Consider the following 26,516-nt stretch of genomic DNA (forward strand, 5'->3'; position numbering starts at 1 on the left):
ATATTTTTATTGAAATAAGCCCATGAAATAATATATGATTAAAATGTAATCTATAAAATTAATATTACATACTTGGATACTAGCTGCTGAAAGTTAGTTCTCAAGACACACATCTTAGGTAACTAAGGGAAAGAAAGTTTTAAAATAGAAATAAGAATATGTCTCACTAAAGAAATACTTCTATTTGAGACTGGACTACTTTTTGAGACATAACAATCTAGTTGTAGGCATAATGTCACTAATTTTATTAACATAGGCTAATCTAGGTATTGTGTGAGAGTATACATGTGTGCCAGTGTGTCAGTACACTATAACCTACCTAAAGTCATATTATTCTTCAACTTTCATGGCTAATTCTCATAAAAATGATTACAAGACTTTAATTGCACATTTTAAAAGAAAGTTCACCCTAAAAATACATATACATCTTGAAATATGGAATTTCAACTCATTTGGCAGCAGCTATGGAGACCCAAGTTTAATGAGAACTTGTTAAAATTGCTTTTTCATTGTTTTTAATTTTTTGTAAAATAATCAAAACTCTATTGGCATGAACAGCATTTTAAAATCTTCAATATTATGTCTGCTGTGTGTGTCATTTGAAACAGAACTTTTTCCCAAAACATAATCAAAGAGAGAAGGGTTATGTTTGCATTTCTTTGTTCAAGGTGTTTATTGCATCTCAGAGGGCATACATGCACTGGGTTTTTAAACTGAAATACAAAGAAAGCCATTTTGAAATTGGTTTTAGGTAATTTTTCCCCATTACAGTGTATGTTATCCCCACAGTAAATTCAGATACAACCACTTTTAAATGGTACCATACATCTATTAAATAATTTGAAAAATAGGCAAACACCTTCCCAACCCAATATGCTTTTATGAAGAGCTGCCAAGCCACTAGCAACACTGATCAACAGTGACCTCATTTGTGCATCAAAATCTTAAGCCAAGCCATCAGCACAGACAGTATGACGACAAATTAAAACTTAAAGAATACAGTATGTACAGTAAAAGATACAATTCTCTGAATTAGTTTAAATCCTAATCACAATGTTACAACAAAACCTACTTTGAGCTCAATTGAAGGATGGAAGAACACTAGTCTACAAAACACACAAAGAAATACTAAATTAACAGATGTACCAAAAACCCACAGTAAAGTAAAAATATCTGCAGTAATATCTTTAAATTACAGATACACCTTGGGGTGCCTTCAGAATAACTTGAATAGTACCTCTCTAACTGCATTTTCATGAACATGATACAAACAGAACCTTTACTTTTCAGTGCATTTAATCAAGAATGAATAAATAGGTCAATTTAGATGCAAAACCTGTCAAATATAATTAAAATATATATATTTTAATATAGCAGTGATAAATAGGGGATTCTTCCCATATGATTTTTCATTCTTGATAAGGTAGCTTCAAAGAGAAGTATTTATTATGGACGTTAACCTTTATATTTTTTAAAATAAAATTTCTTAACATATACAGTGCCACAAAAATAAACATTTCTCACAACAGTTGAAGTTCCTGTGATTGGAAAAATGTACCCCACACTGAAAAAAGTTTTGTATATTTATGAGTGTTTTCCTTATTATCTGATATTATCGCACTACGCTTGTAACAGATACAGAAGAAAAGATAATTTATGGGAAGAGTTTAGGGTTTGTTCAAAAGTTATATGTACATTGAAACCTTCAAAAACACAGACACATCTTTCCAAATAGCTCACCACACAACAGCTGCATCATCTGTCCTCAGGCGAAGTCCAGAAAAGCACTAAAGGCATCAGTAACATCCATTCATTGTTTACATTGTACAATACACAAATAATCCAAATACACTACAATTTCGAGAGTAGGGATAACAGCTAAGGTAGTACACATTCCTAATGTTCACTTTCACGGCTGTGCTACACATTTTGGAAGAGAAGTTATGAGTAAGCATTGGGTTTGGTACTGGTGGCTCCCTTTGAAACTGAGCATCAATCTTATTTGAAGTCTCCAAATTCATTTAGTTTCCTATTCAGTCACAAAAATTGCAGCTGTAAAGAAAACAAGAATTAGAATTAGAAAAAAAGAGTATTACATAGTCCTCAAACATTTTACCTCCCTTGCAATTTTACTTCACAGTTTCTGCACACAACTTTTACATAAAAAGGTCTCTGCATGGACAAATTCACATTTACATACTTTTCACAGCTTTTTAAAACAAGCTTAAAATTTTTAAAATTTAGCCAGAAATTAAAAAAAAAATTTCGAGGTATAGTTTCATTTTAATAATTATATCAACAAAAATTTGAAATTTAGACATGTATTAGAAATTTTAGTAGCAGGACATTCGGTATAGCATTCAGTATCTAAGAGCAGCTAACCTTTAAAAAGGTCAGCCAAAGAAAAAGGGGACATGGCCATGACCTTACATTATTTTTTTATGTATTCAGTTACGGTGTTCAATGAGTCACTTACTAAACAGCTGAACCAGTGACAGAATAGAAGAGAACGGAGAGATCCCTGGTGACTCAATGCCTTTTCTCAGCCACTTCCCACTCATCTCCTTGGCTAATTCATGCATCATTCATTTCTGCTGGAAACATTTGTAGGGTCTTAAGGCTTAGTCGCATAGATAACTCTTCATAAAATAGTCATTCTCTCTGTGTGTCTGTCTTTGTCTGGCTCTGGCTCTGTCTCTCTTTCTCTGTTTCTGTCTCTCTCTGTTTCTCTCTCTCAGGTAAGGACTGTCTCAAGCATATCTGTTTCCTGTACTTATCAAAGTTCCAGGCATATGATTAGAGCAACATTTACTAAGTAAGAGGTGAATACAGGCTGCTCTATGCAGTTTCCTTGATCACTCCTGAAAGTTATTAAGTGTTCATTGTCTCACTTATGTCTACATTAGCCAATCCAAAGTGTAATAGAAAAGCTGGGCATAAGGAGAGTTTACTTGACTGAGATGTCAACACCTTAAAATAATACATCATTAATCTTGTATATTAAAAAAAATCAAGAATCCACAAAAATCTTAGTAGGCATTAGAGAAGGTTTTTAAGAAATATATGTAGCACAGTAGGTGCATACTGAAAACAACACTGGACAGAAGTCCAAAAACACTGAGTTCTTCCTTGTGGGACACTGGGCAAATTCCTTAATGCCCAAGGATCAGTTCTTTTGGCTGTGAAATGGAGACAAAAAATTTCTGGCTAGTTTATCTCACACGATTGATCTCCTACTAAGAAGTGGATGTGAAAAGTACCATGTAAATTATGTTCGTCCATTCAGCAAGGATTTGTTGAGAACGTACCCACTGTGTTAGGTGCTGGGTCAATAGTGAACATTTTTCCTTCATTAGTTTCCTTCCATAACTTCAGCATGACTCATTTCATAAATTATATGAAATTTGTGAAATTTAAAACATGAACATTAGAAATTTAAAGTTCTGCTTGAATGCAGAAATGTAAAGAGTAATAATCTAAGTTTTATGGGGCAAAAGAAGGATAAACAAAATAAAAATACAATTATGCAGTCAAATATATTCTTAGATGATTTCTAAATGCAATAGTATAAATGTTGACTTTCTATAAATTCCAGTCATCATGTAATAAAGTGGCAATTTTCTAATTTACCAAGTAGCTTGGACAGCTTTTTGTTTTATTAAAGCTAATCGTTGTGCTTTCCAGGATAAGGACAATTTGGAGGTTACTTTTCCTCCCAGTTACATAAATTAAGATTTTAAAAAATTCTTAAAGATAGCTTTTAATATCTTTAATAAATTATTTTAATAAATTATTACTATTACATACAGCTATTCAATGCACAGAAATAATGAATACCTCTTGAAATAGCTAAGCATTGTATACAGCTCATTGTTACAAGCCTATAGGAAAAGCTCAATATTAGATACCTTAAATTGTTTACAAGAAATCCTTGATGTTAAGATCCGCTAATGGGTCCTTTGCTGGAGGTTTCTTGGGACTCTGAGTGGCAGGTGTAGGGCTTGGAGAAAGCTAATGGGAAAAAGCCAGCCCCAAAGAGCAGGAATAGAAAGGAGAGAGAGAGAGAAGGAGGGAGAGAGAGAGAGAGAGAAAGAAGCATTAGACAGAACACATATCAAAGAAAACAAACATGCAGAAGATTAGGTGGTTAAAGGCTTATAAAATCTACTTGATCTACATAGTCACAGAGTTGTGTTTAATTCTGGGCTGGTAAAATATACTTCAACTGATATTTGGCTTTCTTGAACTTCTCTGACGTCGGATTTAGCCAAAGTAAAATTTGGGGACTCCAGTAGAACAATATGGATATGACTTAGGGAAGATGTGAAAAACTAGTACATAAAGATATTATGAACAAACAGTAAAACAAACAAACAACTGTTTTCTCTATACAAAAGCATTTTTACTTTGAGTCATTAGTACTGCTAAACTAATAAAGCAATTTAAATGGCTTTTCTTATAGTGAGAGTGAATTTGAAGGAAAAATAGGAAACAGTTTGCAGAAAGCTATTTAAGAAATTACTTACACTTACTAGCTAAATATACTAGAATTTCATATACATTATTTTACGTGAAAATCAGTCACGTTTGAGGGCACCGTTTGTTTCACATGACCAAATAGTTTCCTAGTAGTGAGTGCCACTAAATCCTAGTGCAATCTATTCAGCTCTCAGAGAAGGCTAACATTTATTATTAAATACAATAGGAAAGAATTATATTGGACTTGCAGCAAAAGTAACAAATAATTAACTTGCCTTGTTTCTGTTTAACCAGAATCTAAATTATTTTTTCATTGTGTCACAGATACAACTTCTGGCAGCTGACTTTTACAGGATACAAGGTCTTGAAAAATCTCATGTAGTCTATAGAGTAATAGTTGACATCTAGGCTTTGAGTCTAATTAATCTCCTATGCTTGTAGTAACATGCTGGGACTGTGGGGCAGTGATGTATATTTTTATTAGTTCAGTGAACAGAGTTCCAGAAGTGTGGATTTTGAGATTTGGTCCTATGTCCAGAAACTACTGCCTAATTATATTATCTATTTGTCAAATTTTCCATGTTTAAAACTGGGACATGGGTTGGGTGTGATGACTCACATCTGTAAAATTCCAGCACCTTGGGAGGACGAGGCAGGAGGATCACTTGAGGCCAGGAGTTTGAGACCAGCCTGGGCAACAAGGCGAGGCCTCATCTCTACAAAAAGTAAAAAAAAAATTAGCTGGGTGCAGTGGCTTGCACCTGTGGTCCCAGCTACTCAAGAGGCTTAGGTGAGAGGATCCCTGGAGCCTGGGAGTTCAAGGCTGCAGTGAGCTATGATTGCACCACTGCACTTCAGCCTGGGCAACAGAGTGAGACCCTATCTCAAACAAACAAACAAACAAACAAATAACAAAAAACCTTGGATCTGCTTCATAGAAATATAAAAGAAAAAAATGTAAGACTTGAAGTTCCTTAGATCAACTCAAAGATTGGTCCATTATTGATAATTAGGTGAGATGATGATATCATGATACCAACCAATGAAAGAATGCTAGGATAGTCCTGGCATCAGTAATAAAAAAAACTACTTTGCTTTCTGAAGCTACCAACTCAACATTTATTTTATTATCTAGTATAATTATGCTTCTCCTCTGATATAGGAAATATAATCTAAAAATTACATAAATATGATGTATCATTACCTGGCTTATTATGAATTCAATTACTGATTAAAACAATGTATTTCCATGATACTATCTATCTTTTATTTTCATTCTTCTAATTAAGTAAATAAATTGTTGCTAGCATTGGTATTACACAAGAAAAACAACTGCCTTAAGTAATAAAATTATATTCATTTATTTCTGAAGCTTTCAGTATATCAAACACAATAAGGTTAAAAGAAATCTCAGTAACATTGCTCCAAGTTCATAATAATAGAAATATTTCTTTTTTTCAAAAAGATGATAGTCATGGATCTATTCAAACATCAAGGAAACATTTATGATAAATGAGATCCCTTAGAATTTAAGTATATCTAAGTTACACTTAATCTCAACCATTATACCCAAAACCTTCCTCACTGGCCTCAAAAACAACACTACACAGGGTTCATTAGTCTTCAGGTAGACTAGAAAATTTCTCCTGAAGCCAGTTATGGCCAATAATGGCCGTGAAGGCTAGGGCTTCTCACATTCTAAATTTCTGTCTTTCAACATCCACCATTCTTTCTCTTGGTCCCTGTTGCTTTTGAGGGGCAAAGAGAAGAAGCTGAAAGGAAATCTTGGGAATAGGTCCATGGATTTAGAGATGCATCAAGGAAGCAAAAGGGATTAAGGTATACTCAGTTCACAGCAGGTATTCCACAGATAAGACAGTATAAATACTGATTTGATAAGTTAAAAATATTATAGGACTGAAAACATTTACTCATATCATTAAAATATATTTGAGCTATTTGGTCTAGTTTATAAAGCATGCTGCTACCAGAGTAGTAATTTGGTGTCCTGACTCCATCCAAGTCAATTTCTCATGAGGAAAACTTCTTTGGTTTGACATGTACCATCACCTCAGCCAGATAATTTAAAAGAGGAATCAGGAAAGCATGATTCATCACTAAGACTAGCACCTCTAGCAGCAAAACAGTTCAACAAAGTGTAATATATTTTGGCATTTTTGAAGAGGAAGTAGCACAGTGTGTAGTAAGGAATTTAGGTTTACCTAAACTGAGGTTTTTCCTTTTCCCAGAAAGGTAACCTCTAAATCCTTCTAATTTCCCAAATGGTAGGCATGTCTTTGTTATTCAAGGTGGGCTCCAGGAACACCTGACAGTTTATGCTAACAAGGTGACTCAGAGTGGAGGCAGAAAGCCCAACCATGTGATTTTAGGGCTGGGTCTTTGGGCCGCATGAAACCAGTCTGATCTTCAGGGAGGAACAGGGGTTGAAGATTGAGTTCCACAAAATGGGTAACAGTTCAACCAACGAATCCTACATAATGAAGCATCAATAAATGCTGGATGCTGAAGCTCAGGTGAGCTTGTGATACTGCATGTGTACTGTCACACAATGATGCCCGGAGGAGAACCCACCTCTGAGGACAAAGAAGCTTCATGTTTAGAACTTTCCCAGATGATGTTTAGGCATCTTTTCCTATAACTGGATCCAATTTGTATCCTTTTACTACAATAAAACTCTTATAAGTTTAGTGCTTTCCTAAGTTATGTGAATCATTCCAGGAAACTGCTCAACCTGAGGGTGGCCATGGAAAAACCTTGAATTTGTAGCCAGCTAGTCTTAAGTGGGGGTGGCCCTGAGGACTCACAAATGTGTGCTTTTTTTCTGGAGTGAGGAGATTCTAAAAGGGACTATTCTCACAGACTATGCAGTTTGGCAAACTTATTGCAGTTAGTGTCACGAGTCTTGAGCGGACATGGCAGTCTAGAGGACTGTGCTGCCAACCTTTCTGGTTAACAATGGGAACACATGCTATAACTACAGACTAGAAGCACCTACTTCTCTGGGACAAATGCCTTGGATGCCCTGAATATCTGGATGTTCTCAGGAACCAATTTGAATTAAGTAGGAAGAGAATGGAGGGATCTTTAGACAGTAAGTTATTTCCATCATTTTTTCCCCCAAATCTCATACTTTTGCAGATCTGTCTTCCATGCTCCCTTTACTTCTGAAGCAACAGGAATGAGGATTACATTAGGTAAAAACACTTTTTAAACAGTTTGCTACACCAATGTTTTATACTTATTAGTTAATGTCACTGGCTGGTTTGTGGACATTGAACAAACTGACCTGCGTGCCAGGTACAGCAGTAGCTCCAAAGGGCGGCCTCATCATGGGCTGTGCAAACATGACTGGCTGCTGAGGCATCATGGGCATGCCTGTCCCAGCAGGAGGCTGAGGAGGAAGAATGGAGAGTGGTTCAGAGCATGAGTGGAACCCATTAGGGCACTATCCTGACATTTATTGCTTTTATGTACTTCTGACAATATTTGAGGAATGCAGGACTATGAGGAAGTATAATTTGTAATTTTAACTAGGGATAATGTGAGGCTGTACTGTGAGACAGAGAGTCGCTAAGGTGGGTGGGTAGCATAAGCCTGGTTGGCCACATGGTATCCTCATCCTAACCAAACTTTATTGTTGTTTATTCATTTTCTCTAAGCATAATTCTTGGAGAGATAAAAATTTGTTTCTTTATGAAAGATGGTCCTAAAATTGGCTGGTAAAATTGGTGAATAAACAGTCCTAGTATAATAATTAAGGGTTGATTTTGATGATGGGCTAACACTATGTTTTGTAAATATTCTAGTAAAAATGATATAACAACGTACTATAGAAATTAATTTGATGGTAGAACATATTTTATGACTGATTTTATCACTTCATGTGTAGACTACTTAAGGTTTAAAGCAGATGACAACTTTTTAAGTTTTACTTACTGTGTTTTGGGAAGAATTATATTCTGTAGGAATATTTACTAATTTGGGATTTGGCAAATAATTTAGAAATGTCGATTACAATTTTTAGCATAGGTCATCACTTACCATTCCAAATCCTGCTCCAGGTTGTCCAACCGATGGGGCCCCGGCAACAGGAGGAACTGAACTGGTTGGAGGTACAGCTCCTTGCTACACAGATAGACAGACAGACATACACAAATAACACGAAAACACACAAAACAAACGAAAAGAACAATACAATTGGTTATTGTTTATTTATTTTAAAGATGGGGTATCCCTCCATTGCCCAGGCTGGAGTACAATGGCATGATCACAGCTCACTGCAGCCTTGAACTCCTGGGCTCAAGCAATTCTCCCACCTCAGCCTCCTGAATAGCTGGGACTACGGGCACATGCTGCCATGGCTGACCAAGTTTTAAAAATTTTTTGTAGAGATGGGTCATGCTATACTGCCTAGGCTGGTCTCAAGCTCCTGGCCTCAAGCAATCCTCCTGCCTTGGCCTCCCAAAATGCTGGGATTACAGGCATGAGCCACTGTACCCAGCCGAGCATAATTTGGTTTTAAAATGACAGAATTTTAAAATGAATGCAAGTCAAATATGTATGAGTGGATATGTAAAGAAAATCTCAAATTTCAGTTTTAAATTTAAAAAGGAAAATGGTTTTAGCACCACACCAATGATATAAACAAGATTACTGACTTGATCTTCTCTGTTACAGCGTCATTTGGACTTGCTGGCTTGCAGTTTGCTCACAACATTGGACTTCCTCTCTATCTTTTTAGACCCATCCTTACTGGAAATGAGTCAAACTTCCCTAAGCTTGTCTTTTCCTATCATTATATCCTCTAACGGTATTGGGTTAGACATTTGAGAATTGTTCTAATCTTTCTATATGGCTCCAATTTATATTAAGCAAGGTTTACAGGTGGATGTGGTGGCTCATGCCTGTAATCCCAGCATATTAGGAGGCCGAGGCAGGAGAATCACTTGAGACCAGGAGTTTAGGACCAGCAACACAGCAGTATGGGCAATGTAGCAAGAACCCATCTTAACAAAAAAATTTTTAAAAGTTAGCTGGGCCTAATTTTTGGTGGTGTGTGCCTGTAGTCTTAGCTACTCGGGAGGCTGAGGTGGGAGGATAGCTTTAGCCCAGAGCTTGAGAATGCAGTGAGTTGTGATAGCACCACTGTACTTCAGCCTGTGTGACAAAGTGAGACCCTGTCTCTAAAAAACCATCAATAACAACAAAAAACTTCCATCAAAGAAAAATCCAGAACTACATATCTTCATTGGTGAATTTACCAAATATATAAAGAATTAATATCAATTCTTCTCAAGCTTTTCAAAATAAAGGTAACAGTTTTTAACCATTCTTTGATGCCAGTATTACCCTGACACCAAAGCTAGACAAAGATATCACAAACAAAAGAAAACTACAGCGCAATATTCCTTATGAAAGTTGATGAAAAAATTCTCAACAAAATGCTAGCACACTGGATCCAGGAGCATATTAAAAGATTATACGCCATGACCAGGTTTTACCCAGGAATGCAAGGTTGGTTTAATATATAAAAATTAACACATGCGATATACCATATTAATAGAATAAAAGAAAAAATTACATGATTATAGTTAACTCCTATAATTTATGTTACCTCAGCATCTATTTAGGATACACCTTTAATTTTCTCATATCAGAAGCAGGGCTTAGTCACTCTTGACACAGTTTCTAGTTCTCTGCCTCCTCCCAGTTCCTTAAGGTGGTCATCTAGATATCTGCTTCATACCAACACCTTCCCTATGGGATAGCTAGATACAACCTACTTGATTTACCCCACTGTCCCCCACACTCTGCAGAGCTAACTGTGCAGATACGCCACAACAACTAACTCTCAGTCACAGCGTCTTTCCATGGAACTTGTGCCTGCTTGCTGTAAACCTACCAATTAAATTCCTGTGGAAAATCTGCTTGGGTGATATACTAGACCCCAATAAAGGCCTTGGCCCACAGATCCCTCACTCTCACTCTCTTTTGCTCCTACCCACTGGTTGAACACATGTGTCCTTGATGGCTCCCCACTTCCCTTTGGCATGTTGCCCTCTTCTCCCTGGAATCTGTAAGTTTTATTACTTACAGACTCTGTAATTTCATGTGTTTTATTGTATGCCTCCTCTGTGTCTCACTTGACTGACACCTAACTTCTTTGCAGGTCAAGTTCTCTTAGAGAGTGGCTATCTTGGTAGAAATAAACAACACGGTTTAGACAAGAGCCACAAGGGCATTTGCCAGTATAAACAAGCTTCCTGTGAGAGAGACATCTTAGACATGAGGCTTCCATCACAATAAAGAAGTATCCCATGAAAGGCACATTGTAAACAGCAACCCGCTTTGAGGCCTGTCAGGGCAGGGTTAGAGTTTGCAGCCACTTTCCTAAGAGAGACCTCAAAAACGAATAAGGGAAAATCACAACAATGATCATATCAATAGATGTAGAAAAGCATTTGACAAAGTCCAACAGCTTTTCATGACAAAAAGTACTCAACAAACTAGAAATAGCAGGGAAATTCCTCAACCTGATAAAGGGTATCTACAAAAAGCCCACAGCTAACATCATACCTAGAGACTGAAAAAAAATGACTGAAAGCTTTCTACCTAAGAACAAGACAAGGAGGTTCTGAAAGTTCTAAGTCAGGGCAGTTAGCAGGGAAAAGCAAGAAATGGCATCCAGGTGGGAAAGAAAGAATGAAACTATCTTTACTCACTGATGACATAATCTTTTTTATATGTAGAAATCCCTAAAGAATCCATGTACAACAAAACTGTCAAAGCTAATAAACATGTTCTTCAAAGTTGCAGGATACAAGACCAATATACAAAACTCAGTGCAGTGTTCCTGTGGAACTAGCAATGAACAACTGAAAAATGTAATTATGAAAACAGTTCTACTTATAATAGCATCAACAATAAAATATTAAAAAATAAATTTAACAGAAGTATGAGTCTTGAACACTGCAACTATAGAACATTGTTGAAAGAAATTAAAGAAGAACTAAATAAATGGAAAGACACCCTTTGTTCATGGGTTGGAAGACTTAATATTAAGATGGCAATAACCTGCAAATTGCTACACAGATTCAATGAAATCCCTATCAAAATTTCAACCACTTTTTTTTGGAGAAATGGATAATCTGAACCTAAAATTTATACAAAAATGCAAGAGAACCAGGATAGCCAAAACAGTTTTGAAAAAGAACAAATTTGGGAGAATCACACTTCCTGGTTTCAAAACTTAAAACAAAGGTACATTAATCAAAACAGTGTGGTACTAGCATAAGGACAGACATATAGATCAACATAAGCAAATAAAGAGTCTGGAAATAAACCCACACATCTATGGATAATTTTTTTTCTCTTTCTTAAATTATCCAGCCCAATATGTCAGATGGTCAATTAATTTTTGACAAGGTTATCAAAATCAATTAATCAAGAAAGAACAGTCTCTTCCTTTTTTTCTTTTTCTTTTTTTAGACAGGATCTCGCTCTGTCACCAAGGCTGGAGTGTAGTGGCATGGTCATGGCTCACTGCGGCCTCTAGTTCCCTGGCTCAAGTGATTCTCTACTTCCCTGGATCAAGCAATCCTCTTAATTCAGCCTCCTGAGTAGGTGGAACCACAGATGCATGCCACCACACCCGGCTAATTTTATTTTATTTTTTGTAGAGATAGGGTCTCATTATGTTGCCCAGGCTAGTCTCAGACTCCTGAGCTCAAGTAATCCATACACCTTAGCTTTCAAAAGTACTGGGATTACAGGTATGAGCTGTTGTACCCAGTCAGAATAGTCCTTTAAACAAATAATTCTAAGACAACTGAACTTCCACATGCAAAACAATAAATTTGGACCCCTATCATATAAAAAAAAAGAGCTCAAAAGAGGTCAAAGATTTAATATAAGAGGTGAAACTATAAAACTCCTGGAAAGAAACATAGGTAAAAAATTTCAAGACCTATGATTAAGGCAATAGTTTTTAGAAATATGACACCAAAAGCACAAGTAATAAAAGCAAAAAATAGATAAATTGGAGTTTATAAAAATTAAGAACTTTTGTGCATCAAAGGACACTATCAAGAAAACGAAGAGCTAACTCACAGAATGAGATAAAAATACTGGCAAATCATTTATCTGATAAGCATCTAGTATCCCGAATATGAAAGATCTCTTTCAACTCCATAATAAAAAGACAACCCAATTATAAAATGGGCTAAGGATGTTGTAGGGCAGCAGAATGTGCCACCCCAAAATATGACACTTCGGCATAATAATTACTTTGAGCTGAAGGCAACTGAAAAGAAGCAGATACAAGAAAAGCTCTCTTCCTTCTCACTATTTGGAACATAAATTTACAGAGAGATTTCTCCTCCCCTCTCTATCAGGGACAAACGCTTATCACCAGAGATGACTTGAGACCCAAATCAGCCTGAAAAGGGCATCAGAACAAAATGCCTAACAAACTTGACTAATTAGCCTTGAACTGCCATTATTTTCTCATATATTTGCCACCTTAGAGAGTCAAAGTCCTTTTCCTTTGTCTTGTGACTTCTCTAAAAATTTATTGTTCCTTTGCTAAGATGCCACTTAAGCCCATGTTCTAATCAAGCCTCTGAGTTACTCATCCTGAACGCTTCCATGAGTAAGCATGATGCATGTGCTAATAACTTCTGTTTGCTTTATTCTTTTTAATTTGTCTTTGGTCAGTCCAGTGTTCACAGCCCCAGCCAGAGTGTCTAGGCACGTAGTAGGAAAAAAGGATTCTTCCTCCTCTACAACATAAATAGACATTTCTCTAAAGAAGATATACAAATGATCAATACATACATGAAAAGATGTTAAACATTGTTAGTCATCAGGGAAATGCATATCAATGTCATAATGAAATACCACTTCATGCTCATTAGAATGATATAATAAATAATGAAATGAAAAATAACAAGTGTTGGGAGGATAAAGACAACTTGAAACCCTATGTATTTCTGGTGGCAATGTAAAATAACGTAGCTGCTATGGAAAAGCTTGGCAGTTCCTCAAAAGTTAAACATCGACTTACAGATGACCCAGAGTTCTATTCCAAATAGAATTGAGGATATATGTTCATATGAAAACTCATATATGATAATAAAAATCTATTATGTGTAACAGAAACAACATAAGTGTTCATCAACTGATGAATGGATAAACAAAATGTGATATATCCATAAAATGAAACATATTCAGCCATAAAAATGGAGTACTGATACATGCTTCAATACGGATAAACCTAGAAAATGTTATGCTAATTAGTAAAAGAAGCCAGGCACAAAAAGCTATAAGGGTAAGGGGAAATTGAAAGAGACTGCATTTCTTTTTGGGGTTATGGAAATATTCTGAAATTAGATAATAGTGATGGTTTTGCAACGCTGTAAATATACTAAGAATCATTGAATTGTATACTTGGGTTGTTAAAATAGTGAATTTAAATCTTACGTGAATTTTATCTCAATAAAAAACTTTTCAAAAGAAAGAAAATACCTATAAAATTATATTTCACATTAATGCTTTACCCATCATTTCAATAGGGTTGGTGGTAGGCTATTTACTAGACCTGAATTGCATCATGAGGACTCCAGGCTATAAAAGAGAAAAGGGCTTTATTAGCTCTCAAAGCAAAATGAACCTGCAGAAATTCCTGATCAAATAAATGGTCAAACACTTTGAAGAAATTGTATGAGTTAGTCATTTTGCTAAAATGGCAGATTAACTCTTAGATTCAGTGGTGATAAGATTTTAATTGGGATGCCACTTGACTGGTGCAGCTCTAGCACCTTGAGTTCTCATGTAAGCAAAATGAAGCCCAACATAAATAATAAAATGAAACTGGAGACTTTACCAATCAGAAATTGCCAACTAACAGATTCTAACTAGAGACTTTATCAAGTAGAGATCAACAACTAACCTCTAATTAGGGTCTTTCTATTCTGATCAACCAAATATATTTTGTTGTACTTCTCTATCAGCCAACAGAAGTTCATGGTCCACACTGCTGTGCTGGAGCTCTCTGAACCTCTTCTGTTTCCGACTGATACCTGATTCATGGATCATTCTTCACTTAAATAAACTCTGTTAAACTTGCATAATCATAGCTCACTGTAGGCTCAAACTCTTGGGCTCAAGCAATCCTCCTGTCTCAGCCTCTCATGTAGCTTTTACCACAGGCATGTGCCACCACATCCAGCTAACTTTTTAATTTTTCTAGAGATGGGGCCTCACTATGCTGCCCAGGCTGGTCTCAAATTCCTGGCCTAAAGTGATCCTCCCGCCTCAGCTGCTGGGAGTATATGGGTAAGTCATTGCACCCAGCTCAACTCTGTTAAATTTATTTTGTCTAAAGCTTTTCTTTTAACAGTGATCTTCTTGCAAAGTGCACATATTTCTGAATTGCAAGTATCTTCCCACTTCTTCAATAAAAAGTTAATAGGTCTGCTGTGCACTATAAAACAGGAATAAGTAACCCAGGAAGCACAGGGCTCCTGATGGCAATGAAGACAGAGCCCTGCCAGCAGACATAGTTCAAATTCAAGTCCTGCTAAGGTTTTTAGATCTAACTTGGGTTCTGTGATCTGAAAAATGTTATAGCTACACCTCTAAGAAGCAATTAAGGGAAATTTGGAATAAGTGGGGAAAAGTAATCTTAGTTCTTATCTATCAATAAAAACTGTAAAAAGGCAGCAAAAAGATCCCCCTTCCCAAATCTGCATCCTTCATCTCCTTCTCAATAGCAAAGACCTGTAGATTACAACGAAAATTGGGAAACATTGCTTTGCTGCTTCTGAAGCACTTGTTTCTGGTGTCTCTAGCTTCTTTTCCTTGAGTATTCCTAGAAAGAGACTATAAAGGAATAGAAGGATGGAAGAGATCAACCGGGGAGGCAGGGTATAAGGGCATGTCAGAGAAAGCTAGATTAGTTCCCTCAGAATAATTTCTTAAGTAAAAGCAAAGCCAGAGCTTTGTTAGGAAAGAACAGCTTTGTAAAAAATAAATGGAGTAAATGGCAGTCAATTTATAAAAGAATATAGATAAAACTAAGAATTAATAAAGGTAAAATATGCATGAGAGCTTTTATATTGTGGTGTAAAATGGTAAGTAAAATAAAGGAAATAAAACTTTATGTAACTCTTTATTGTAACAAATAGTTTCTGTTGTTCTAATTTCTCTTTCCATAGCTGCTGTGGATACTTTATGCTAAAACTTTCCATATTTAACTTTCTGGGGTTTAATTACCAATAATTAAAAATTTTCTGCTTCATAAACAAAAATAAGGAGTTCTGGGGTTTAAAAAATGAGACATTAATCTCAGTCTCTGTGAAAGTGCCTACCAATCAGTCGGCAGCTTTGTTATCCTAAAGATGTCAAACAGTTGTTAATTAAGTACTTGATGAATTCTTAACTTTGCACAGTTAAGTCTTGATCTCAGGGTGGGTAATGGCCAAGGGAGTTGTTCAACTTAATATTACTTTTAAAGTGCTTTTCCCTTGTTCCCTGCTGGGTTAGTGACCTCATTATTTAGCAAACTGCCTCACATAGAAACCTGGGTGATATGGTTTGGCTGTCTTCCTACCCAAGTCTCATCTTGAATTCCCACATGTTGTGGGAGAGATGCAATGGGAGGTAATTGAATCATGGGGGCTGGTGTCTCCTGTACTGTTCTTGTGGTAGTGAATAAGTCTCATGAGATCTGATGGTTTTATAAGGGGGAGTTTCCCCAAACAAGCTCTCTCTTTGCTGGCTGCCATCCATGTAAGATGTGACTTGCTTGTCCTTGTCTTGCACCATGATTGTGAGGCCTCCCCAGCCATGTTGAACTGTAAGTTCATGAAACCTCTTTCTTTTGTAAATTGCCCACTCTCAGGTATGTCTTGATCAGCAGTGTAAAAACAAACTAATACAGTAAATTGCTACCAATAGAGTGGAGCGCTGCGGAAAAGACACCTGAAAATGAGGAATCAACTTTGGAACCGGGTAATAGGCCGAGGCGGGAACAGTTTGGAGGTCTCAGAAGACAATGGGAAAATGTGGGCTGCGGTGGTCTCAGGTAGAGATGAGGAACTTCTTGAGAATTAGAGCGAAGGTGACTCTTGTTACGTTTTAGCAAAGAGATTAGTGGCATTTTGCCCCTGCCCCAGAGATTTGTGGAACTTTGAACTTGAGAAGGATGATTTAATGTATCTGGTGGAAGAAATTTCTAAGCAGCTAAACATTCAAGAGGTGACATGGGTGCTGTTAAAGCCAATCAGTTTTAAAACAGAAACAGAGCATAAAAGTTTGGAAAATTTGCAGCCTGACAACGTGATAGAAAAGAAAATCCCATTTCCTGAGGAGAAATTCAAGCCGGCTGCATAAATTTGCATAAGTAACGAGGAGCTGAATGTTAATCACCAACACAATGGGGAAAATGTCTCCAGGACATGTCAGAGATCTTTGTAGCAGCCCCTCTCATTGCGGACACAGAGGTTTATGGGGGGGAAAAAGTGGTTTCATGGGCCAGGTCCAGGGTCCCTCTGCTGTGTGCAGTCTAGGGACCTGGTGCCCAGTGTTCCAGCTGCTCCAGTTGTGACTCAAAGGGGCCAAAGTACAGCTCGGTCTGTTGCTTCAGAGGGTGGAAGTCCCAAACTTTGGCAGCTTACATGTGGTGCTGAGCCACCGAAGCCAAGAATTGAGGTTTGGGAACCTCCACATAGATTTCAGAGATGTATAGAAACACCTGGATGCCCAGGCAGAAGTTTGCTGCAGGAGCAGGGCTCTCATGGAGAACCTTTGCTAGGGCAGTACAGGGCAGTGCAGAAGGGAAATGTGGGGTGGGGGCCCCGATGTAAAGTCCCTACTGGGGCACCACCAAGTGGAGCTATGAGAAGAAGGCCACTGTCCTCCAGACCCCAGAATGGTAGATCCACTGACAGCTTGCACCATGGGCCTGGAAAAATCATAGACACTCAACACCAGCCTGTGAAAGCAGTCAGGAGGGGGGCTATAACCCTGCAAAGCTAACGGGGTGGAGTTGCTCAAGGACCACTGGAGCCCACCTCTTTTTTTTTTTTTTTTTTTTTGTGGAGATGGAGTCTCACTCTGTCACAGGGCTGGAGTGCAGTGGCGTGATCTTGGCTCACTGCAACCTCTGCCTCCCAGGTTCAAGCAATTCTCCTGCCTCAGCCTCCCAAGTAGCTGGGACTATAGGCACGTGCGACCATGACCAGTTAATTTTCATATTTTTAGTAGAGATGGGGTTTCACCATCTGGCCAGGATGGTCTTGATCTCTTGACCTTGTGATCTGCCTGCCTTGGCCTCCCAAAGTGTTGGGATTACAGGCATGAGCCACTGTGCCCGGCTCGGGAGCCCACCTCTTGTATCATGTGTGACCTGGATATGAGACATGGTGTCAAAGAAGATCATTTTGGAGCTTTAAAATTTGACTATCCCACTGGATTTCAGACTTGCATGGGGCTTGTAGCCCCTCTGTTTTGGCCAATTTCTCCCATTTGGAATGGCTGTATTTACCCAAAGCCTGTATACCCACTGAATCTAGGAAGTAACTCACTTTCTTTTGATTTTACAGGCTCATAGGTGAAAAAGACTTGCCTTGTCTCAGATGAGACTCTGGACTGTGGACTTTTGAGTTAATGCTGAAATGAGTTAAGACTTTGGGGGACTGTTGGGAAGGCATGATTGGTTTTGAAATGCGAAGATGAGATTTGGGAGGGTCCAGGGGCGGAATGAAATGATTTGGTTTTGTCCTCACCCAAATTTTATCTTGAATTCCCACATGTTGTGGGAGAGATGTGCTGTTCTTGTGATAACGAATAAGTCTCACAAGATCTGATGGTTTTATAAGGGAGAGTTTCCCTGCACAAGCTCTTCCTTTACCTGCTGCCATCCATGTAAGATGTGACTTGCTCCTCCTTGTCTTCCACCATGATTGTGAGGCCTCCCCAGTCACGTGGAACTGTAAGTCCATTAAACCTCTTTTTCTTGTAAATTGCCCAGTCTCGGGTATGTCTTTATCAGCAGTGTGAAAATGGAATAATACACTGGGCAACCACTGTCTTGGTTGTCTCATCTATAAAAATTCCCATTGTGTGGATTCTAACTGAAAATTTGCCTTCTCCTCTTCCTTTCTACCCTAACCTCGGGCTCTAAACTTTTTTTTCTTTTGTTTTTTTGAGACAGGGACTCATTGTCGCCCAGGGCTGGAGTGTAGTGGTGCAATCTTGGCTCACAGCAACCTCCTCCTCCTGGGTTCAAGTGATTCTCCCACCTCAGCCTCCTGAGTATCTGAGACTACAGGTACATGCCACCATGCCTTGCTAAGTTTTGCAATTTTTTGGTAGAGATGGGGTTTCACCATGTTGGCCATGGCTGGTCTTGAATTCCTGACCTCAAGTGATCTGCCTGCCTTGGCTTCACAAAGTGCTGGGATTACAGGCATGAGCCACCATGCCCAGCCAACCTTTTTTCCTTTTCTTAACCTATAGTCTGTCTGCCAGATACTAATATTCTCACCATCAAGCCTTCCAATCCCCTTAACTCATTTTAGACTGTGCTACTACCAGTGATTGTTCTGAAACTTGTTAAAAAACAAAAGTTTTATCCTGGTGATAAGGGCAACATCACCAAAGTATAAATTCCTTAGAACAGCAAATAAGGCCTTTCTAATCCTGCACAGAAGAGAATAGGAAAATTAATTCCTTTACTTTGATAATGATAATATAGACACATTGTGAGATTTTATGTCATTATGTCGTATTAATAGACTTACCAAATCAGTTCTAAAAAAGCTTGTTTTTTCCTTTGGGAATTTTATTCAGATCTATTTACTCTGTCTCCCCCTTCCCACAGCAAAATAGAGGCTATCAAATGTTTCATACCTAAGAATGGAGGGCAGTCCCCTGGGCTGGAGTGCTACTTGCTTATGGTCTCAGCACCTGGGCCAACAGGCACAAGCCATGTTTAGGGTCCCAGGGCAATAATGACAGTCCTTTTCACCCTCAAACCTTTATTCCTGGTTTGGAAATAAATTATGTATCATCCTAGGCAAAAGTTAGTTTAAAAGAGATTCGTAGTTTTCTACTAAATATCCTTCATAAGAATTAAATTGAAGCCCTTTATTTTATAGCTAAATATGAAAACTGTCCTCTTAGGCACTGTTTTAAAATAATGCACAGAAAGATGTAAATAGAAAAATATTTAGATTTAATAGGTATTTTTATCATTGTTATCTGTTAGAAACCATTTCTTAAAACTAAGTTATTTCATACTGTGAACTCACCAAAGTCAGAGAACATTAAGTGCCTAAATTTCCTGCTCTCTCACAAACACCAAAAGACGAGGTGGAAAGACCAGAGGAAAATGAGTTTAGAGAATCCAAGTCTAAGCACAAAAGGTATTTTCTTTAGAAACTATGTAATTTAATTAATGCTACTAGTACTGCTTAGTGGCAAATTCTTCATTCAAAAGGCCATTTTCAGATTGATTTGAACTTATTAAACTATTTAAAAAACTTTTTATATATAAAAATATCAATACAGCTATTTAAAAGAAAATGTGTTCTAGGCCTGGCGTGGTGGCTCATGCCTGTAATCCCACCATTTTGGGAGGCTGAGGCAGGCGTATCACCTGAGGTCAGGAGTTCTAGACCAGCCTGGCCAACATGGTGAAACCTTGTCTCTACTAAAAACTACAAAAATTAGCCAGGCATGGTGGAAGGCACCTGCAATCTTAGCTACTTGGGAGGCTGAGGCAGGAGAATCACTTGAACCCGGGAGGTGGAGGTTGCAGTGAGCCAAGAATGCACCATTGCACTCTGTCTCAAAAAAAATAAAATAAAATAAAATAAAATGTGTTCTACATCCCAAAACTCAGATATTTAAATCAATTTCTGGAACACAATATTTTTAATGGTGTGTTTCTAAAACATTTTAATTAGAATTTATATTAATTTACTTCTTGTATGTTTGTTTGGCTGGCAGAAGTGAATGATGGTTAAGAATTAATTCAGGTAACAAGGAAAGGATGACATCAAGAAAGCCTTAGAGATGGGTTTTATTTAGATAGGTGGAGGTGGTAAGCAAAGGTGGAAAAATGCCAGTAAGTTTGGGAAACAGTGATTAGCTTAGTTTTGCTAAATACAGAGTATATATAGAAAAATTATACATTTTGTTACTCCAAAAACATGTTGTTTTTGTGTCATCTAATTTCATGGAGCAATAGTTAGTCTTTATTTCCAGTGATATGTTCTTTCCCAGAGTGAATGGCAGTATTGATATATTAATAGAAGTTTAAAATACAGAAATGAAATCTATTTAAACCTTATAGAAAATATAGTGTGAGTAGTTCCAATTTTTTAAATGGTGAGCAGAAGTAATAGGATTTTAAAACGAACTTTTACTTACACAATAGAAAACTGCCCAGTCTTTCTGGTAAGAAAAAAAGTTATTACTTGGTAAGACAATCAGAAAATTTGGGCAAGAAATATGATAAGATAGATAAAATGATCAATGATATGATGTGCTTTTGATAAATCATTTTCATAATTTTACAAATATGGAAGTATAAATATTAATTAAAATAAAAATTTTAAAAGGTCATAATCATTATCAACTATAAAGTGAATGGAATCTGCATTTTGGTAACTTCTGCACCTTGCTTAGTTTTTGCATCTTGCTTATTTACTCTCTCTCCCCCTTCTCACAGCAAAAGAGAGGCTATCAAATGTTTTCATACCTAAGACTGGAGGGCAGCCCCCTGGGCTGGAGTGCTATTTGCTTATATTTCTTCAATCCAGAGGAATAAGTACACCGTTGGCAGCAACGTTAGCAAAATGCACTCTACTCTACACACTTGGAAACTGGCAAACTGCCTGCGCTGCCCTGGGCTCTACCTGCTACCTACCAAAGGTGCACTTGGTGGAACGCCTGCTGACCAGGTTGCTGGAGCTACTTTCGGCTGCCAGTTGGCTCCACCAGTCAACTTTTTCTCTCCAGCATTCCACTGAAGATCTCCCCTAAAATCAACCATGCAAAACAAACAAACAAACAAAAAACCACAAGTCAGAAAAAATGGTGTGTGGCTCCTTAGATTATTTTATTCGGGTTTAAAAGCAGTTTGTTTGAGTCAAATGGTATAGTAATAAGAACAGCAGTTAAAACTTACAGAAGAATCTTGCCATGCTGTTTCTAAGAAAGCTTAAAAGCATTTGAAAAAATATCATTTAGAGTTTGGACCTCAGTAAGTACAGGAATTTCCTATCCTCTATAAAGAAAAGTATCTCAGAAAATCTAACTGAATGCATTTGTTACTAAAAATGCAAATAAATATAACATATATACTGTACACTTATATTTTGTTGAATTTAAGATGCATTGATGATGGCACTTTCTGGATCTTAGAGGGTTCAGCAGAATGTTTCATACAACTGTATCATGACTGCAACTTGCCTTACAGTGATTGTAAGACACCATCCACTGAAAAATATGTCTCAATTTCAATGACAAAATATACATCTAAAAAAGAATATATTGCTTACGATTTTTACTATCCTTCCTTACAATTAATACTTCATGAAAGACTTTTTAAAATTCATGTTAGCTAGAACTATGGTAATGAATCTAGAATTTAATGCTATTAAAATATTCAAGCCACAATTCCCAAATATTTCTAGATATAACTTAGTGACAACCTCAGAGATTGAAATAGATTATTTCTTTTCATTGCAAAGCAACAGTTTGGAGCTTCCAGTAAAATAACAACAAAAATCTAGGATGAAATAAAAAAACCAATTGTGAAATTATCTAGCATGAGAATGAATAATTACTCCAATGAGTAAAATGGTTGATAGTCTCAAATGAATATAAATATACTGTCAAAAGGAAATCACATAATTTCCAAACACTTACTTTTTTGATGTGGTACCAGAAATTCCAAGATCTATAAATGGATAAAAGAAAAAAGATTGTAAATCCCTATATTCAGCTTATATGATAGGACATTTAAAAGATCAAAGAATCAGAAGTCTATAAAAAAGTCCTTATTTTGCCTAGGAATGACTGCATTCAGTTATATAGAAAACAAACTACATTAGGAAATATTTTCATAAATTAAAGATTTTCTTTTACTTCATGTTAGACTTAAAGATCCATTTTAATGTCAACTTGTGTCCAGAAAAGGGCAAACATACCAGGTTTGATGTTGCTATTTTAGAAAGGCTGCTATCTGGGGACTTGGTTAGTAAATTGTTCTCTATACTGGGATAAAACTTTCCCTAAATGATAAAGGTGGATCACTGTGCCTACACTATTTGTACAAATGATATTGCTTATGCTGAATATCCACTTCTGTTCTACAAGTCTGAAATTTTGGTACATGCCAGGCAGAAAGTGCCTACATGATCACTGCCCAATAAAGACTCTGGGTGTGGAGTCTCTAAAGGTCTTTAGGCATAAACACCTCACACATGCTGCTGCATTTCTGTTCCTGGGTGAAGAGTATGTTCTTCTCCTCAAGGGAGAGACAGAGCATAAGGAAGTCTGCATGTGGATTCTTCTAGACTCTGTTTGTCTTTTCCCCTTATCATCAGCCATGTATCCTTCCTCTGCTTCCGTAATAAATCTCAGCTGTGAGTACAACAATGCGCTGAGTCCCACGTGTCCTTCTAGTGGCTCTGTGAATCCCTTGACATAGTCGGCTTAATCAGTCTGCTCTAATGTCAATTCATTTATTACTTCAGAAAATATTTATTGAGCATCTACATAAGTCAGGCACCGTTTTAGGTATTTGGAACATGTTAGTAAAGAAAACAGTCGGAGAGTCCTATCCTGGAGAAACTTGCGTTCTGATGGTGCCAGACAGATGACAAAATAATAAAAAGGTAAATGATATAGGCTGCTAGAAGGCGATATGGAAAGCTTACGGAAAAAATGAAAAGGAAGGGCAGAGTAAAGGGTACTTTACTCTGGGGCTGAAGGGATAGGATAAGCATGGGGCTAGAGAATATTACACAGGGCACTTGGGGAAGGATTCATAGAGGTGAGACTTGGGCAAAGCTGAGTAGAGATCTGGGTGAGAGCTTTCTAGGCAGAGGGAACAGCCAGGACAATAGCCCTAATCAGGTGAATAATCAATGTATTAGAGGATGAAGTTAATATTTATTTCTTACCAAATCTTGGCATTACAAAATAGAATAAGGTATATTTTAACTGAACACCAAATATAAAAATGATTACCCATAATTTTAGTTATTTTTTTCTTTTTTAAAAGACAAACCAAGTATTTATGCCTGTTCATGTGAAAAAGCAAAAGAAAGCAGAAGTGTATCTTACACATGTATATATGAATCCCTCGTCAAATTTTGTGGCAGACAGGAAAGAGCACCTCAGGGCCTGGGACTCTGTTGCAAGCTAAGTCTCCTGGGAGGAAGGCTCTGGGATGGAGATTAGCATGCAGGAGATTTATTTTGAAAGGGAAGAGAGGAAACTGTGATTGGGCAAGACTGCAATGCAGTCTCAATAGAAGCCTCAGCTAACACTGAAAAATGTTTTATAGAAACATTTTTATTGAGATATAATTCACATACCATAAAATTCACCCCTTTAAAGTGCATAATTCAATGGTTTTAGTTTATTCACAGTGTTAATATAGAACTTTTTTTGTCACAACAAAAAGAAACCCTGTACCAATTAGCAGTCACTCCTCTTCCTCTCCACTTCCCTCAGCCGCTTGAAGGCCCAGTCTACTTCCTGTCTCTATGCATTTGTCTATCCTGGACATTTCATATAAATGGAATCATATATGAAAATACATAGTCTTTTGTGTTGGACTTCTTTCACTTGGCTTGTTTTCACAGTAAATCCAGTTGTAGCATGTATTAATACTTCATTTCTTTTTATTGCCAAATAATATTTCATTATGTAGATATATCATGTTTTGTTTGTCCATTCATCAAGTGATGAACATTAGGGTTGTCCACTTTTTGGCTATTATGAATAACGATACTATAATCATTCGTGTACAAATTTTTGTGTGCATACACATTTTCATTTTCACTCCATACACCTAGGAGTGGAAATGCTGAGTCATACGATAATCTATGTTTAACATTTTGAGTAACTATCAGACTTCTTTCTATAGCAGCTAAACCATGTCACATTTTTACCAGTGATGTCTGTGGGTTTCAAGTTTTCCGTATCCTCATCAATACTGGTTATATGTCCTTTTAATTATCTCCATCCTAATGGGTATAAAGTGATATCTTATTTGGTTTTGATTTGCATTTCACTGATGAATAATGGTGAGCATCTTTTCATGTGCATATTGGTCATTTGTACATATTCTTTGGAGAATTACAGGTGCTTGGGTCAAAAGGTCTATTCAAAAAAAATTTTGGCATTTAAAAAACTGCATTATTTGTTTTTTCATTATTGAATTGTAAAAGTTCTTTATTCTGAGTACAAGTCTCTTTTCTGATAAATAATTTGCAAATATTTTCTCCCATTCTACGGTTTGTCCTTTCATTTTCTTACTGGTATTGTCTACAGCACAAAAGTATTTTGATATATTCCTATTTATCTTTTTTTCTTTTGTTTCTTGTACTTTTGGTGTCATATCTAAGAACTAAACATAACCTAATCTAAGGTCATAAGGATTAACTCCTATGTTTTCTTCTAAATGTTGTATAGATTTAGCTCTTACATTTGGTTGTATGACCTACTGTGAATTAATTTTTTTTGTATAAGGGTAAAATTTCATTCTTTTTCATGAAGTTATTTAGTCTTTTCCCAATATTTTTCTCCTGAAAAGAATGTCTTTTCCTTCACTGAATGGTCTTGGTATCCTTGTCAAAAATCATTTGACTATATATGTGGATTTATTTCTGGGATCTTTATTCTATACCTTTGGTCTCTATGTCTATCCTTATACCAGTACCATTTGTCCTGATTATTGTAGCTTTGTAGAAGTTTTGAAATTGGAAACACAATTAATTCAAATTTTTTCTTTTTCAAGATTATTTGGCCATCACTCTAGCAGGTTAGCTTCTTTCAGCTGGGATCATTCTCAAAGGTGGTTGACAGCTGAGGGCTGTGTGTTGGTGGCACTCTCAGCAGCTGGAGGTATGAGTCCTTTATTTCTGAAAGGGGATACATTATAGCATGCAGAAAAAACAATCACTTAGTGAGATGAAATTTTAGTGTAGGAGGAAATATTCACATAACCTCTCCCTAGGTGTTATGAAAGTATTTTCATGGTTGCTAAAACCACAGAGAAGGAATGGAAAACAAAATGTATGTTCACAGGCAAATTCACAGGTAAAGAAGTCTGTATCAGTGATCTGCTAAACTTTTGATACTGCCTTGAATATTACATATCTACAGTGGTAAACCCATTCACATGCATACAAAATTCAGAATTAAGAGCAAAGGTCGATCTTTATAATAGCTGTCCTCCTCCCTAGGACTCTCTCCTTCACCCACTCAGCTCTAGTCACTCATCTCCTGGATGTCCCTTGAATCTGCCACGCAAACTTCTGCCTCAAAGCCTTTGCACTGACTATTTCATTTTCCTGCAGATGTCCTTCTTTAGATCATCACATAGTTTACCCCTTTACCTTCAAAATCTTTGCTCAAATTTTACCTTCTTATTGAGGTTTGCTTTAACTCCTACCCTGCAGCACTCCCAGCTCTCCTTTGTCTGTTCTGTTTTTCTCCATGGAACTTATGATCTAACATACTATACAATTTATTTATTTTAAAGTTTGTGTCTGCCCTTCCCAAGTGCCACAAGTACAGACATTTTTATCTGTTTTGCTTACCGGTTTACCTCTAGAGCCTGGAATAATGCTTGGTACTCAATAAATATTTGTTGAACAAATGACTGAAACTCAGTTGGATACTAAATTTATAAAGATACTGTGCTTCATGTAAGTTACTCTATGTTCTTATTTCCAAATTAAATGGAAAGTTAAGTGCTTATTACACAT

The 26,516-nt window shown here is 36.9% G+C and overlaps 1 protein-coding gene across 6 annotated transcripts in view; it reads right to left on the bottom strand.

Annotated features, from left to right (window-relative positions):
- Positions 1-648: 648 nt before the first annotated feature.
- SNAP91 (synaptosomal-associated protein, 91kDa) overlaps positions 649-26,516 on the bottom strand; it is a 168,701-nt gene continuing 142,833 nt past the window's right edge. For all 6 annotated transcript variants that reach the window (XM_011953483.1, XM_011953481.1, XM_011953480.1 and 3 more), the window contains 6 exons: positions 22,441-22,471; positions 21,437-21,548; positions 8,542-8,625; positions 7,787-7,891; positions 3,909-4,011; positions 649-2,052 (listed from right to left, as the gene is read on the bottom strand). In XM_011953483.1, the coding sequence (XP_011808873.1) occupies positions 3,919-4,011; positions 7,787-7,891; positions 8,542-8,625; positions 21,437-21,548; positions 22,441-22,471 (425 nt within the window). In that variant the 3' untranslated portion in view covers positions 649-2,052; positions 3,909-3,918. The remainder of the gene's footprint in view (positions 2,053-3,908; positions 4,012-7,786; positions 7,892-8,541; positions 8,626-21,436; positions 21,549-22,440; positions 22,472-26,516) is intronic.

Source organism: Colobus angolensis, unplaced genomic scaffold (genome assembly GCF_000951035.1).
Source record: "Colobus angolensis palliatus isolate OR3802 unplaced genomic scaffold, Cang.pa_1.0 Scaffold362, whole genome shotgun sequence".
NCBI lineage: Eukaryota > Metazoa > Chordata > Mammalia > Primates > Cercopithecidae > Colobus > Colobus angolensis.